We start from the raw sequence: 15509 nt of genomic DNA on the forward strand, positions 1-15509 counted from the left end.
ACCTTGTACATACCATGGGTTAACTACTATATAATACATGCATTGTGCCATTATTTACCACTTCTCCAGACTATTTGGGTTCATTGCAAGAGGCCCTAAAGTGGAAGGTGAAAGGTCAAAGTACACCTGCCATGTATTTGAAGCAAATTCCCCAGGAACAGAGGTGAGAGACCATACCTTTTTTTTAAACAGGCTGTCTTGAAAGTGCATGATTTTATGTACCTTTTTGCACCTGATAATACAACATTGAAGCATTGTTTCAAAATGTCAATATAACAATATTTCTACTTGTACATATTTCACTACCCTAGATCTGCCAGGCAGTGGCTGATGCTACACAGAATGTACTGAAACAAAAGCAGGTATCTTACCATTGCTGTGATACTTGCTACCTATTCCTTACCACTTTTGTCAATTTTGTTTTCAATTCTTGTACACTGCATGGAACTTATGCTGGTGATCTTTCATGGTTTGTAGTACGTAGAATCTGCTGGTTTGCTATTATAGTATGTTCCTAAATGAAAGAGCACTGTAGAGTATACCAATTCTAAGAGCTTGACAATCATGGTTGGAAAGTGGCTTGCTGCACCTTGTGGGAACTACATGTAGATGCATGGTGTAGTGCACAGGCATCTATTTAGTAGCCATTCCCTATTCTATAGGAGGAAGACTCTGCTGAAAAGCAAAAGGAAATAGAAAATGTAAGTGTTGTGCTGCTTTATTATTTTTCTTTTATTAGTGGCTGCATGTGGCAGTAATAGTTTGTAGAACTCTTTTCATAGGGGCTGCACCAGAGTAAAGGTTGGCTTGCTACAGTTTTAACTCTTGTTATATCTAAAAAAAATGTTAGATTTGTTTTTTACCCTCACGATCTTCAGTGCCGTTCTTAACAACTTTGTCTCCTTTCTCTGTTTACCAAGTGATAGCATAAAACTGTTTTAAAACTGTTAATTAAAGACTAATATGATGACCTTAAGTGCATCATTTCATCGTTTTTTCTTCATCCAGAGCATCCTGGAAAACATGATGGCCACCTCTGCAACCCCACCCTCCTCTCCCTCGAGTAGTTCCTCCCAGTTGACCAATGGTACCGGTACCACCTCCACCAGCAGTCTCATGTAGGTACCAACACCACCTCTCAGGACCTCCGCACTATCCTCAGCACTGCTTTCAGTATGCAGGCGAACTGGTCTGGATATATGCCGCAAAGGTCTCTACCATGCTGGCCTGGATGTGCATTTCAGGGTTGGACAAGTCCACTAGCCCGATTGTCCCGGGCAAGTGAAAATGCAGATCGGGACAGTGCATATCCTACTTGTCCGATCGGGCAAGTAAGATTCTTTCGATATTTTTATAAACTTGTTGCTTTTTGCAATCATGAAATCAAACATTAGCCAACATAGAAAAATAAAGCTAGTGATAAATTTAAAGAATTCTATTGTTGGAAGGGAAAAGACAGAGGAAAATGTTTTTAAAATTTCAGGCAAGTTGTTTTGGGCAGAAGTAGAAAAGTAAATTTTTTATGTAATTGCCTGATAGGACAAGTGAATTTTAGAAAACTTGTCCAACCCTGCATTTGTGTGTTGTTTTCTGTTCAGTTGGGTTGTATCCCTTTTGAGTTATGGTACAGTAACTGCAGAAACGGATGTTGGTTTTTGGTGACTTTCTGTTCCAACTGGAACTTTGTCATGATCAGAAGCTACAAACCCTTCAGGACTGCTGATGCTGTGTGCTGCATTTTTGGGTGGCTGATAGTCTGTAGGCAGGTTTGCAGTCCCTGTGTTGGGTCTTTGGGTGAGTCAGACTGTGCAGAAGCTGTATTATTTTTATACTGCTGTGAGGTGGGACATACTTTTTTGGAGAGGGGAGTTTGTAAGGCATTATATATTTATATAAGTTTGTGTTGGTGGAGAGTATGATTCATATCAATCATGGCCTATGTATAAATTTTTTAGGTGTCTTTCACACTTTCAATCATAAGGTACATCAAGGCAGTCGTCTAGGTATGCTCTTCAATAGTGCCAAATAAAACATAAGAATGGCTTTGCAGCTTTTTTTTTTGCTTTTGCTGCACAACTTTGGCCTAGTGTTGCCCACCATTTATTCACATTTTCCAATTTGCCAGACTGTCCCCCCCCCCAACACATATGTGGCATAAGCTATAACCATAACCTATATAACTTCCTTCATCACACCAAATCACATCTACATACATCCTATATAATCACTCTCATTATCATTCATGATCATGTAATGATCCTTCTTTTTTCAATGTCAGAGTATTTGTTTAACTGCAATGCACTGTTTATTGCAAAGATCAAATTTCTTGCTACTAACCATCAATCATCACAAAATAATGGCTTTGTAATCTTCACCATAACATCCAACTAACAATCATAACAACTAACATAAGAAACAAACTAACATTATGATTCATGGGTCTCAGCTTATGCCACATCTGCGTTGGGGGGGTAGAAAGTGTTACCAAACCTCCAATTTCCATTTTTCAGAAAGTTGGATTGGGACCACCATGAGTCGGAGGCATAGCTAAGTCTTGATGGGGCTTGTGGGCTGCCTCATTCTGAAGAATGTGCATGCTGCATTTTTTTCAAACTATTGTTCTCGTCTTTTTATGATACTTACAATCATGAATTTTATCCAGATTTACTATTTATCTAAATAGGTAATGCTATAAATGCTCAGTAACTGCTAGACTTTGGTACAATGATATCGTGCATAAAGATGTGTGATCTTTAAGCAGTTGACTGTATTTCTTTGCTGGCCATGGAGTTTAACCCATAAGTTGCATAGAGTTGTGACTGGGAGTGCTTGTTGCAGTACCATCATGTGTATATAGGGGGCATAGTTGAACCAGTAGCAGGTATGCATTTGGTTGATGCAGAGGATAATGTCCAGCATGTATTATACAAAAATGTTCTCAGATATATGTTTGGTGATATGTGTTCTGCTGATTTCTTTTAGAACATCAATGTAAAAGTATATGTGGGTTGTTACATGGATAGCACATACAATGTATGGAGATGGTCAGGTTGTATTTTGATGGATGAAAATCCAATGTTTGCCTGTAGATTCAATATCTAAAAGCCATAAGAAAACTAGCAAGTATATGTGTAAGCAAGAGTCTTGGTGAAGAAATAAGTTACAAAATGTACAAAAAATCTTATGTCTGTGCATAAGTTGTAAATGTAAAGGCTTCTATCAATGGCTTATCTTAGTTAACTACATGTAAATTCAACTTTTATCAGAAATTTATCTCTGGTGTCTTACAGTAATAGAGGGTTTCTACATATAGGAAAGAAATTAATAAAGTCAAGTTCAGATATAACGAAGGAATAGTGTGGCAATAAGGTAGTGTTTCGTCAGTTACACTGACAAATATTGTATCATGGTGAACTCATGTACAAATGTATGAGGGAATAATGTCACTGTATCATAGCCAAGAATAGATCATGTGATGTACTCTACTGTGAAATGGGAGGGTATGAAAATACTCTTATTGATAGCCAATGATAGGTCAATATGCCAGAAGGTGTGTGTGTGAGGGGGGCTTGCTACAGAAAAGTATGGAGTAATACTTTTGTCTTTATAATGTATAAACTTGATCCTCTAATGAACTTGAACTCTTGAAGGATTGTATATTGCATTTGTCTTTGACACTACATGTCTACTGTCTACATGTTTGGATATGGTGTTTTGGAAGAATTCCTTATACCTTTGAATGGAAATAAGATAAGGCTCTATAGAAGTTGCCACCTTTAAGGTACAGTATAGTAGAAGAGGTTTGTGGATAAGACTGCAGAGCAGCGTGCGTGATGAGGGATCTGAAGAGTTTTAGACAACACTGGTAAGGGAACAGCTATAGAAAGCAGTTCAAAGCAAGGCCAACTTTTTGTATTATAATCAATATGATGAGTGAATAATATATGATGTCTGTGTAAGAGAAAGATAAAGAGGAGTTTTGATTTTGATAAGATTGCATTGTACAGAGGTTTGTAATGGGTTATTGTATTAAGCGATTTGTTTGAAGTGGGTTTTAATTTGGAAGAAGGTGGTGAGAGTTTCTTTACTACATAGAAATCTGGGCGCTGAACCTTTGTGAAAGGAAAACAAAAATATATAAGATTGGACAGAAAATGACTCCAATGGCTCTGTGTGTGATTTGATAAACAAATCTAACCATTTCTTTGTGTGATAAATGCTTTGCTTGAGTTGGAGGTGGTATGAACATCATTCCATATCCCAAGCATCTAGCGCTTAGGGGCCTCTGTATAGAGGATATAGTGAATTATGTAAATCTTTATGACTGATATATATTTTTGGGTCATGTGGGTGAATAAACATTTCAGACTATTCCAGACAAATTCTTTTGCAGTTACCATTATGCAATGTATCTGCCCAGTGTTAAGACAATAAAAGAAATATAGTAGTTTTTAAGAAAATTCCCATTCTAGTGGTGGAGGGGGACTGATCAGGAGGTTGAGACAGGCTTTGCAAGTGCAATGACCTCATTACAATTTACATACTTGTTCAACATCAAACACACACCCAAATTAGATTTTCCCATTTATTCTGAACCAACTGTGAACAGTTGACAGCTACACTCAATCATCTGTATCAAAACATTATGTACAATTCTCACACAAGTGAAAATAAATACAGCTAGTACATCACATACACAGTAAGCAATAAAAAGTACTTTAGATTGAATATGATGGTACCATTCTAATACTATTTCTCTGCTTGAGTATATTGCTAAGCAGAAATATTTACATCTCTATCCCTATAAAAGGAAATATAACATTGAAGGAGAAATTGGCGCTTTGTATCTTCAAGTTGGTAGATTAAAAAAAAAATACTTGTGTTATGTTAAATTGGTATTTCAGAAGTATTATGTTGCCAAAGCGATCTTTTGTATGAAATTGGTACTGATGCACAAGTAAATAATGCTTGTAATATTAGAGCCTTCAATTACGAAAGAACCTCGTTTACTGGGACATATCTGATGCTGCAGTCTCGTCTTTCATTGGTTTGTTGACAAGTACCTTCCAGTCAACAATGATGCAGACCAACAAGCACAAGAAAGTAAACAACAGATTTCGTTCGGTAGTACGCAATGGTACATATATAATGGTAGACTGTAGGGAACTTATTGGTACATTTTTGGTAAAGTTGGGAATCATGTACAGAAGTTGGTGAATTTTTGCAACTGGTTACCGTAACGGTTGTATTTAACTATTGTATTTTTTTTTGTCTTGAGGCAGTATTTAAATGGATGAAAATGGCCTCTTAAAAGTAGTTTAAATTGCACCCGAGGAAAGGTATGTGTCTTGACAGTGTGAAAAAGTCTTGGAGGTCCACGCAATCCATGCTGTCTTTAGATGTCCAAACAACCAAAATGTGAATTCGAAGATGACTGTGCTCTTCTTAAGCCTCTGCACCATTTTGTCTTCCTTATAAATGCACTTGCATACATATCCGTGTCAATGTCAATTTGATGACGGATAGAAAGGGTGTGAAAAGGCCATGTTTACAAATTTGTCGAGTAATTAGGCAACAAGAAAACACACAAGGCATGAAAACAGTTAGCCAAAGTACCAGCCTTTAAATCTCAGATGATTACCTGATATTACAATTTATAATGCCCTCCCTCAATAAAAGATGGGGAAGTGCTGAGAATGGAAAGACCAAGTGAGATATCTGATGTTTAATACCACAAACTTAATGTATTGATTTATACAACGGACTTCTTTCAATAATGGTCATCAATAGAATGGGTTGAAAACTTAACATTTCTTGTGGTCACTCTCTAAGATACTTCCATTGATTACATCACTTAGTATAAATCTACTTATGTTTCATAATCAGAAATTAAAAGTGTTGTCAAACTCCATTTATTGATGACCATCCCGGAGCAATATCCTTAGATGCAGAAGATTTCAATAGAATCGTAGCCGGTAGATTTTATTGAAGTCGTTTTGGATCTAAGGGTTATACTCCTGTAAATTATAGGGTAACTCCGTTTTAGCTAGCGGCTTCCTGAAGTCATTTTCGGAGAGATTTAACGACCTGAGAGCAGACAACCGTCTCAGTGACCCTGAAGCTATTCTACTTTCAGCCAGGTAGTTGTTACTTAAGTCCAGAGCCTTTAAAAACGGTAGCCCCATGAATGTGTCCTCCTGAATAGTCTCAATACCGTTATTGTTCAGATACAGAAATTCCAAACTTCTCGGTAGATTTGGCGGAACCTCTTCCAGATAATTGTGTGAAAGATCCAGATGTTTGAGTTCACCAAGATGGGAGAATATCTGATGTGGGAAGTATCGGCTTGTCAGCCTGTTGTTACCGAGAACGAGCCATTGCAGCTTGCCCATGTGAGACATATCTGCCTTCACGTCTGTGATGTAGTTTTGTTGTAGGAAAAGGTACCGTAAGTTTCCAGGTAGCTCGCTTGGCACGGTGTTCAGGTAATTCCCGGACAAATCCAAAGTGGTCAGATCATCCAAGTTGTAGAACACCTGCTGTGGAACTGCGAAGTTACTTAGACTGTTGTTAGCTAGGTGGATCTCGGTGATCTTAGGTGTGATGTGGAAGACGTTGTTGGGAATCATGGATATGAGGTTGTTTGAAAGTTTCAAGATCTCCAGCTTTCGTGGGAGATATTCAGGGACGCTCTCGATGTGGTTTCCGTCCAGGTCCAAGTGGGTTATTTCGCGGAGGTCGTCGAATATCTTGGGCGGGATGCCGCGGAGGGTGACGTTGTTCCACGCAAGAGACAGCTTCAACAAGTTTTCTAAACTCTTCAGCTTCGATCGGTCTAGAATTGAGATCGAATTTCTGTCGAGGTTGAGATCCTCCAGGGTCTTTGGAAGTCCGTATGGCACGGATTTGAGTGAGTTGTTGGACAAATACAGCCGAGTCAGCTTGTGCAAACCGGCATACGACCCTGAGTGGATTCCATGATCCGGTAGGCTGTTGTTGTTGAGGGACAACAGTTGTAGTTTGTGTAGGCCTTGGAAACACTTTGGAGGCAAGAAGTCTATCTTGTTATCGTCTAATACAAGGTGAGTGAGACTCTGTGGCATGTTCTTTGGTACGAATAGAAGTCGGTTACCGGCGAGGCTGAGGAAGCGAAGTGAACGTAATCCTTGGAAAGAGTTGGTTTCGATACCGCTGTCTCTTAGCAAATTATGTTCAATGTACAGTCGCCGTAGTTTGCCATGTCGATCAAAGATACCTGTCGGTATCATTGAAATGTGGTTATGGTTAAGATAAAGATAGAGCAATGTGGTTGGAAGATGAGCCGGCACACTCGAGATCAGGTTGTTGGACAAGTAAATGTAGGTGAGATTTCGTATTCCAAGGAATGACCCTTGATCGAGACCTTCGTTTTTCAGAGTATTGCCGTGTAGATCCAGCAGCTGAAGATTCGGCAGCCCCCAGAACGTACAGGATGGAACCGCCTGAATCCGGTTGGCTTCAAGGAAGAGATTTCTCGTGTCAGCAAAAAGGTTCACCGGGATTTTCTCCATCTCTGTTCTGATGCAGTCTATGACTTGATGCGTGCATCTACAGCGTTTTGGACAGGCAGTTTTTGAGGCTGGGTACGCGTCCGGACATGCGGGTACAGTCGGTCCGGGCTGTTCGATACCAGCGTCGGCGTTGTCGACTACTACTATAGAGGGGTAGGTTGGGTACGGCTCAAACGGTATTGTTGGAGTAGTTGGATTTGATTCGCTTTCGTCTTTATCAAGCGTGCTGCAAAAAGCCTCTGCCATGAAAGGTTCACCTTGACTACGGGATTCGTAACACGCGATACGATCAGTGAAGGGGATGGTGATGGTGCGACTGGCTAACAAGGCGGTGTACAGCTCGCAGAACTGCCGGTTACATCGGTATGGGTTACCGCGCAAGGACAGGGTTCCCAAGGAAGGAAGGCCTTTTGACAAAGCTCGGAATCGCTCCGGAGGTATGCTTAAAATGTAATTGTTGTCAAGGTGAAGCACTTTCAAACTATCAGGTAAAGTGTCCGGTGACGGAATCTGCGTCAGTCTGTTGTTCGTGAGGACCAGAAATTTCAGCCCGATGAGTTCAGAGAAAGGCGCTTCAGACAACCCGTTAAGAGTAATCAGATTGTTCTTTATGTCCAGGACTTCGACTCCTTGTAAGTGAGCAACTGACTGTGCAGATATTTCCTCTAAGTAATTGTCCGCGAGAGATAGATGTCTCGTGCCCGGTGGAATGTTGCTCGGGAACTTTCTAAGCCCAATGCCGCTGCAATCCACGAAGCCATCTGCGACGTTGCAGAGGCAGCCAGTTGGACAACTAGGAATGATGTCTGCATCTACGTCTGTCGTTGTTAAAGTGACGGTTGTAGTTTCCACAGGCTCGTCGTTGCAGTTGGTCGTCATGCCCCACCTAGAATTGAATAGACAATTCATCAATCTCAAATATGATCATGTGTTGATTTATAGATTATTCTTTAACTCTATATACTGTTGGCTGATTAAAATCTCCAGGCAGATTTACCAGTGGCGTAAAATGGTATCAAAGCTGGCTAAGTAGTACAACTGGCCAAAGGGAGTCATCAGCCACTCCGGGAGCAAAACACACTCCTAGGCCGGCTCCACTTCTCTGCCAGCCTTTGATACTATCTTATGCTACCGTAGGATCTGCTTGAAGAGTAGGATGCGTTATATGGTTGCCAGTAAAGTCACTTACCTGAGCAGTCTTGTCCTTCGGAACTCTTCAGGAGAGTCGCACACGATCCGCCCTCTGTATGGCACATGTACCGCCCCGCTGTGTATCCACTGTATCAGTCTGCACAGGTTTCTGTCACAGGTCCACGGGTTTTCGTGAAGAGTCAGGGTCGGCAGCTTCGCGGGGTTCTCAAAGATCCGTGACAGAATACGATTCGGGAGTGCGGTGATGCGGTTGGCATGTAACTCCAGGTAGTAGAGTTTAGGTGGTAGCTTTTCGGGCACGGAGGTAAGCTCATTGTCTGACAGAAAGAGGTATTCTAGTGACGAAAGTGTCTCGAAGAAGCCGTCTTCAATACCGTTGTTCGTCATGCCGTTGCCTTGAAGCTCTAGCACCTTAAGGTCGGGCAAATCTCTTAGATCCTCCTTTCCGATGTACCGGATAAGGTTCTGGGCAAGGTTAAGGTGTCTGGTTCTTGCGGGAAGCTTAGAAGGAGGACTGGTAAGGCCTGCATTCGCACAGTTGACGTAACCTTCGGATGTACATGTGCACATCGATGGACAGTCCTTCGTCCTCGTAGTCACTTCTGTCGGCACAGTCGTGGTGGCTGGAGTTGTGGTAACTGTAGTAACATTCGCCTCCACAGAACCTGGAGACGGGAAACCATCAGTCTCACAAAACTGCTTGATGTAGGGCCCCATCACCGCCAGGTTTTTCAGATTGGGCGGTGTGCTGCACAGCATCTTTTCGGGGTACGGTAGCCTTATGGCTCCCGCGTCAAACAACTTTCTCAACGTACAGACGTCAGGATCACAATGCCATGGGTTGTTTTCCAACGCGATCCAGTTCAGTGACGGGACGTTACGTAATAGTTCTGACAGTACATCCTCTCTGACTCCAGTTATCTGGTTCCCCTGTACGTCCAGATAGTACGTCGATGAAGGCACGTACATGGGGATACTGGTAAATTTGTTCTTACTCAAGTACAGGTACCTCAGCTTCGTAAGGGGAGCAAACGTCATGTCGTCAATACTGTCAAAGGTTAGCAAGTTGGTAGTCAGGTCTAGTACTTGCAAGTTTGGTAACCCTTCAAACTCAGAGGGGTTGAGTTCGGAGATGTTGTTATTATCCAAGAAAAGGCTGGCCGTGGTTTCTGCTAGAGGGGTTGGGATGGCGTTAAGGCCAGCGTTGCTACAGTACACGGAGTTATCGTCCCTACAACTGCAGTTGGACGGGCACACAGTGTCGTTGAGTTGAGGAGTGGTGGGCTGCATCTCAGGAACCTGTCAGGATGGAAGCGATTATTCTTATTAGTTATTAAAAGATATTTTTTTATGAACTAAAGAACATGTTTACATCTATCAAACCAGTTTGTCAAAGCTTGTTAAGTTTTGTCGTCACACCACACGGTTTTTATTTCAGACTTTGTTTTCTTATGATCAGTACATGCAAATCAAGTTTACAAACTATTCAGATTAATTGCTCTTTCGTATAGTTGTTGATCTATGCATGCAAAATGCTACATTCTACAGATTATTTTTTAATTAGACCCCACTAACCTGGGTTGGCTTTGTGTCAGTGGTACCACAAATCTTACTGATCGACACACTTCTCAACGGTCTCCACCTTTCTGAAGCTGGGGACCCACACTGTATTTCGTCCTGGAAGGGAACTTCGACCGAACCACGCACCAACCAGTCGTACAAGCCGCAAAACTTCAATCCTTTACATTTCCACGGATTCGACTGAAGCGTACAATACGAGAGAGAGGTTAAGTCTTCCAGTGTCTCCCGTGGCAGCGTCGTCAGGTTGCAGTTGTCCAGCTCTAAATGTTGCAGATTCTTCAGGGCGGCGAGAGAGGTCCTGTGAACTGACGACAGTTGGACGTTCCCGGAGAGTTTGAGGGTTTTGAGAGAAGGTAGCTGATTGAAGATCCTTTTCCCTAGTTTTCTCAACCTCATGTCACGTATGTCGAGATGTTCTACCGCAGGGAAGTGGTACAAGGACTTCTTGGAGATGTGTTTGACGGGATTTCCTCTCATTGTCAGGTTTTTCAGTGAGCGGAGTGGTTGGATTTCTTTGTTAGGCATGATGGTAAGCCTGTTGCTATCCAGATGAAGTGTAGTGAGGTTCTTCATACCATTAAGTGATGATCTCTCCAGTCTCCTCAGACCCATATTCTTCATGTGGAGAACCTGCAGATTCTCAAAGTCCGCGAACGTTTCTGGTGTCACTCGCGAAATCTTGTTCCCCGATAAATCCAGCACTTCGAGAGTCTCCCCGAGAGACTGAGTCTCTTCTGGGAATAACGAAAACTGGTTGTTGGAGAGGTTCAAATGTTTCAGTTGGCTGAGCCCGTAGAAGGACCCTGATGCGAGACTGTCGTCGCGAAGGTCGTTGTTTTCGAGGTTCAGCCGCTCTAAGTTGGGCAGGTTCACAAATGTTCCAGGTGGAATGGATCCAATCATGTTATTTCCTAAATCCAGACTCTTTGTTTGGACAGGAAACGTTGTTAGAATCTCGCGCAGTCCTCTGTTCTTGCAGTCAACCGACTGCCCCTGACACGCGCAACTGATCGGACATTCGACCAATGCGATTGCGATGCTTCGAGATTCTTCGATATTTGCAGGCCGGCTACGACAAGGGAGCCCGAGTGCTCCCTGTAAAGTCAGCAACGACTTTCCACGCAAGAAATCGGGCTCAGCGCACGTCGCTCTCTCGATGTTCATGAAGTCTGTGTTGGGTAGTTTCTCGTTGATCCAGTCAACCATGGGGCAAATAGCGGCACTGCAGATGAACGGGTTGTCCGCGAAAGCCACCCGGTAAATGTTCTTCGTGTCCCGGAAGACGTCCGGATGGATGTCCCTTAGGGCACAGTTTGTCACGTCCAAGTAACGCAAGTTCGTCAGGCCTAGCAGTGACTTCTTCTTCAGTCGAACCAACCTGGAGCTACCAGACAACAGAAGTGTTCTCAAGTTTGTAAGTGGACGAAACGCTGGCTGACCGATATTTCTGATTGCTGTGCCCCCAAGATCAAGCATCTCTAAACTTTGCAGATGAGGAAAAGAACCTTCCTTCACCATCCTTATCGGATTTCCTCTCAGACTAAGATGTTTTAGATACGGTTTGTCCATGAGCTCCCTTGTTGGTACCGCTGACATCTTGTTATATTCCAGATGAAGCATTTGCAGATTTTCTAGCCCACGAAGACTGTTGAGTTCAAGACCAGTAAGTCGCATATTACCCATGAATAACTGCTGTAGTCTCGTAAAGCCCTCGAAGGCAAGAGACGGGATGTTTTGGAAGAAGTTTCCGGCAATAGCTAGGTACTCCAACTGGTCGGCAATAGGTGCTAACTCTTCCTTTGGAAAACTCCTCAGTCGATTGGTCGAGAGATAGAGGGCGTCAAGCTTGTTGAGCATTTTGAATGAGCCAGACGTTAGGCCGTCATTCGTGATCAAATTGCTTGTGAGATCCAGTAATCTCAGTTCCGGTAGATAGTTCAACGCTCCTGCTGGTAGAGCCGTTATTTTGTTGCGATAAAGGTACAGGTAACGCGTAGAGACTGGGAGACTGCGAGGAACAGCCGTAAGGTCACTGTCGCTGCAGTTAACGTACCACCGCCTACATCTGCAACCTTGGGGACATTCGTTATATATCGTCCGCTCGTCTGGAAAATCAGTTCCTCCCCATTCGTAAGATGTCGTCGGTTTGGCCTTCGTCTTTTTCTTCCGCGGAGTTGTAGCTACAGGATCGGTTGGCGCTTCTGTTTCTGGTTCCGCCTTTCTACCCTCTGACTCTGGTGATTTTAACTCTTGCCTCTCTGTAAGGTTGATTGATGGTTGTGGGAGTGGCTTTTCAGTATTATTGTCTACTACATCTGTGGATTTGGAACTTTCCATCTCTTCTCCGTTTGGAGCATCAACGTTTGTTTTTGGCTCTGTTGTTGTCTTTGTGCTCTCAGCTACGATATCTTTCTCTGTAGGTGTCTCGTTTGGAATGATAGTCGGAGAATCCGGGCGACCTACAACTGTAATTGTTGTTTCTCTTGATTTATTTTCGTCTTCCACGCTATGCTGCTCTTCTGGGCTGCTGATTGGAGCATCGGTAACCTCATTGACCGTTTCCTTTCCTTCGTTTTCTGTTATCGGAGCATCGGTGACTACATTTGCCCTTTCCTCTCCTCCGTTTTCTACCTTTCCATTTGCCGTCAAGGTATTCGCTATTACTTGCTCCTCATCAGTACCATCATCATCATCATCGCTATCATCCACGTCATCACCTTTCTCATTTTCTACGTCAACTGGAGGTGGATCAAAGTTCTCCTCAATTAGTTCGGTATCGTTGTCCGTCACCTCAGTCTCCGGCTCTTCCGGAGTTATGATTTCCGGTTCCGGTTTGCAAACTCCTTCCGCGATCGTTACATTTACGTGCATGCCTTCCCAACCACTGGGTTGGCTGCAGGTGATGTTGTCTCTGTTTAGAAGCTCCACTTCCGTTTCTTCCATCCACCAGACCATACCGCAAATATCCGGATCGCACCGGTATGGGTTCTGGTTGAGTGAAATAGATTGTAGCGACCACATGGTGTCCAGTGTGGTTGGAGGGAGCGAAACTAGTCCACAGTTGTGCAGAGTCAGATATTTTAACCTAGTCAATGACAAGAAGGCACTGGGGTCGACTTGGCTCAACAATGTGTTCCCATCGAGGAGTAGAATTACCAGATACGGCATTGACTGGAAGACGTCCTCGCCTAGCTCTGTTAACTTCATCTCGCCAAGGTCCAGATATTTCAAAACAGGAAGACCCTCGAAAGCTACCTCGGTTATAGGGTTCCCTCGGAGGCTGAGTTTTTTCAGTTCGCCAAGCTGTTGAAGAGCAACTGTAGGAACGACAGACAGGTTGTTGAAGTCCAAGTTCAAAGTCTGTAAGAGCGCTGGCCCCAGGAATGTATCTGGCGAGATCTCGTTCAGACCGGTTCTGGCTAGCAGAAGTTCCCGTAGGTTTTTGAACTGGGATAACACGCCGGGTTCTATCCGCCTGATGAGGTTACCTGAGAGGTCCAAGTTCTGGAGCATTGCCTGCAGTCCTCGCAACTTCCGATAGGGAAAGGACGACAACTTGTTATCGGAAAGAACGATGGTCTCAAGATTGACCAGATTGTCGAAGCTGCCTTCTTGGATGAACGGGTTACTGAGGAAATTGTTTCCAAGATGGAGAACGGAGAGTTTCGGTGCTTCTAAGAACGCCTCTCTGTAGATGATGGAGATCCGGTTGTTTTTCAGGTAGAGATGTGTTGTTGATGAGGGGATGTTCTGTGGTACGTTCCTGAGACCGGCGCTGTTGCAGACCATCATCGGGCCGAAGCAGGTGCAGCCGGAAGCACAGGGCTGGGCTGACGTCACCGCTAACGTGCCGCACAGGGAGGCCAGCACCAGCCATGACGTCATGGTGCTTCTCCGTCCATCCATTGTTGTCAAGATTCTGCAACAATTTATAGAATGTGTTGATGAAGGCTAGGAAGTTATTAATAAACAATATTCAAATACAGTTCAATCTCTATAACTGGATTTAAAAAACGGAGAATTATTTCTGAACATTTTGAGTGACTCTTCTTCAGCGTCACTAGAATGAACCGGCGGAACAGTTCATAACATCTGACCAGAATAACCAGTTAAACATGTCAAAGTCACTCACGCATAAGGATCGTATGCAAATGATGGATAAAAAAAGATATTGGTGATATTGAACATAAGACATCTGCTTTGACATAAGCCTATTTTTTTTCAAAATCTTCATTGTTTTCTGCCTTTCCTTTCTCGTAGTCAGCGCAGTGTGGAGTCTATGAACCCATTATCACCTCTATCTACTCTGGATCCCACTGTGTACATCCCTCACTGATAGCTAAGATAAAGCTTAGACTGTTATGCCAAACCGTACTACCATGTACTTGGCACTAGAATACTTTGCTCCACATAACGTTACAGCTGTGCTCCTAGATGCACTACCCTAAGCATGGCTTCAGAGAGAGTCAAGCAAGGTGATTATACAGATGTGCCAAGTCTGTGGTTTAAGCATTAAAGCCAATGTCAAAGCCAGAGTCTTTGCCAACAGTCTGTTTCCCTTCAGGCGCTAAGCGCCATAATTACCAGCAAGGTCAAAACCCTTCTGGCGAGCGTTTATACAACATACTTGTGGTTCACCGCCAGTCATACACAATGTTAAAGCTTCAAATCAACACTGCCTGCCCTCTGTTGATCTTCTAGAACAATACAGCCTCAACTGATGATAGCTGTTGAGTTCAATACTACCGCTGCTACAAAGAAAGGCCATAAGCTTGGTGTTACCCTTCAGGTCAATCGCCCAGATGTTGTTGTTTTTTTCCTACACAATCACCGATGCTTGTCTTACTCTTAGTAGCTGCGGTTGTTCCATTTCAAGACCAGAAACGTCAGAGTTCGAGGGCTGCTCAGTTAAGTTGGTATCTCACTGCACTTGAGGCAGAGGTGCGACACTGCGGGGTTCGAAAGATTACTCAACGAATTTCAGAGATAAAGAGCGAATTTTCTTACGTTTTGTGCATTATGCTGTCTTCTAAGTCAATTTTATGTATCACGCAATATCTAAATTATTATTTTTTAATTACGAAAAGAACAGAACAGTGCCGCAGTGAACGAACCCCGCAGTGCCGCACCGGCGCCCCAAGACCAGTGAGATACCACCTGTAGACCACTTCCTGCTGTGTCCACATGTCACACCGGAGGACGCCCTGTCCGTGAACCCGAACTGAC

At 43.2% G+C, this 15509-nt stretch overlaps 3 protein-coding genes across 3 annotated transcripts in view; 1 reads left to right on the top strand and 2 right to left on the bottom strand.

Moving 5' to 3' along the window:
* The window catches only part of LOC118416165 (DCC-interacting protein 13-alpha-like), a gene marked incomplete in the record, with an annotated part of 33110 nt that extends 28952 nt beyond the window's left edge, over window positions 1-4158 (top strand). The window contains 5 exon segments of the mRNA XM_035821244.1: window positions 70-163; window positions 312-362; window positions 663-701; window positions 1009-1118; window positions 2511-4158. Coding sequence (XP_035677137.1) covers window positions 70-163; window positions 312-362; window positions 663-701; window positions 1009-1118; window positions 2511-2547 — 331 coding nt within the window.
* Window positions 4159-5446: 1288 nt separating this feature from the next.
* LOC118416557 lies at window positions 5447-11912 on the bottom strand. Its single transcript, XM_035821698.1, has 3 exons — window positions 10278-11912; window positions 8740-10001; window positions 5447-8436 (listed from the first exon to the last, which is right to left on the bottom strand). Exons 1-3 carry the CDS (start codon window positions 11901-11903, stop codon window positions 6003-6005), a joined length of 5322 nt encoding a protein of 1773 aa, XP_035677591.1. The 5' UTR covers window positions 11904-11912; the 3' UTR covers window positions 5447-6002.
* Window positions 11913-11914: 2 nt separating this feature from the next.
* On the bottom strand, window positions 11915-14186 carry LOC118416166 (leucine-rich repeat-containing protein 70-like). Its single transcript, XM_035821245.1, has 2 exons — window positions 12347-14186; window positions 11915-11928 (listed from the first exon to the last, which is right to left on the bottom strand). The coding sequence occupies exons 1-2, from the start codon at window positions 14166-14168 to the stop codon at window positions 11915-11917; spliced, it is 1836 nt and encodes a 611-aa protein (XP_035677138.1). The 5' UTR covers window positions 14169-14186.
* Window positions 14187-15509: the final 1323 nt, after the last annotated feature.

Source organism: Branchiostoma floridae, chromosome 5 (assembly GCF_000003815.2).
Source record: "Branchiostoma floridae strain S238N-H82 chromosome 5, Bfl_VNyyK, whole genome shotgun sequence".
Taxonomy (NCBI): Eukaryota; Metazoa; Chordata; class Leptocardii; order Amphioxiformes; family Branchiostomatidae; genus Branchiostoma; species Branchiostoma floridae.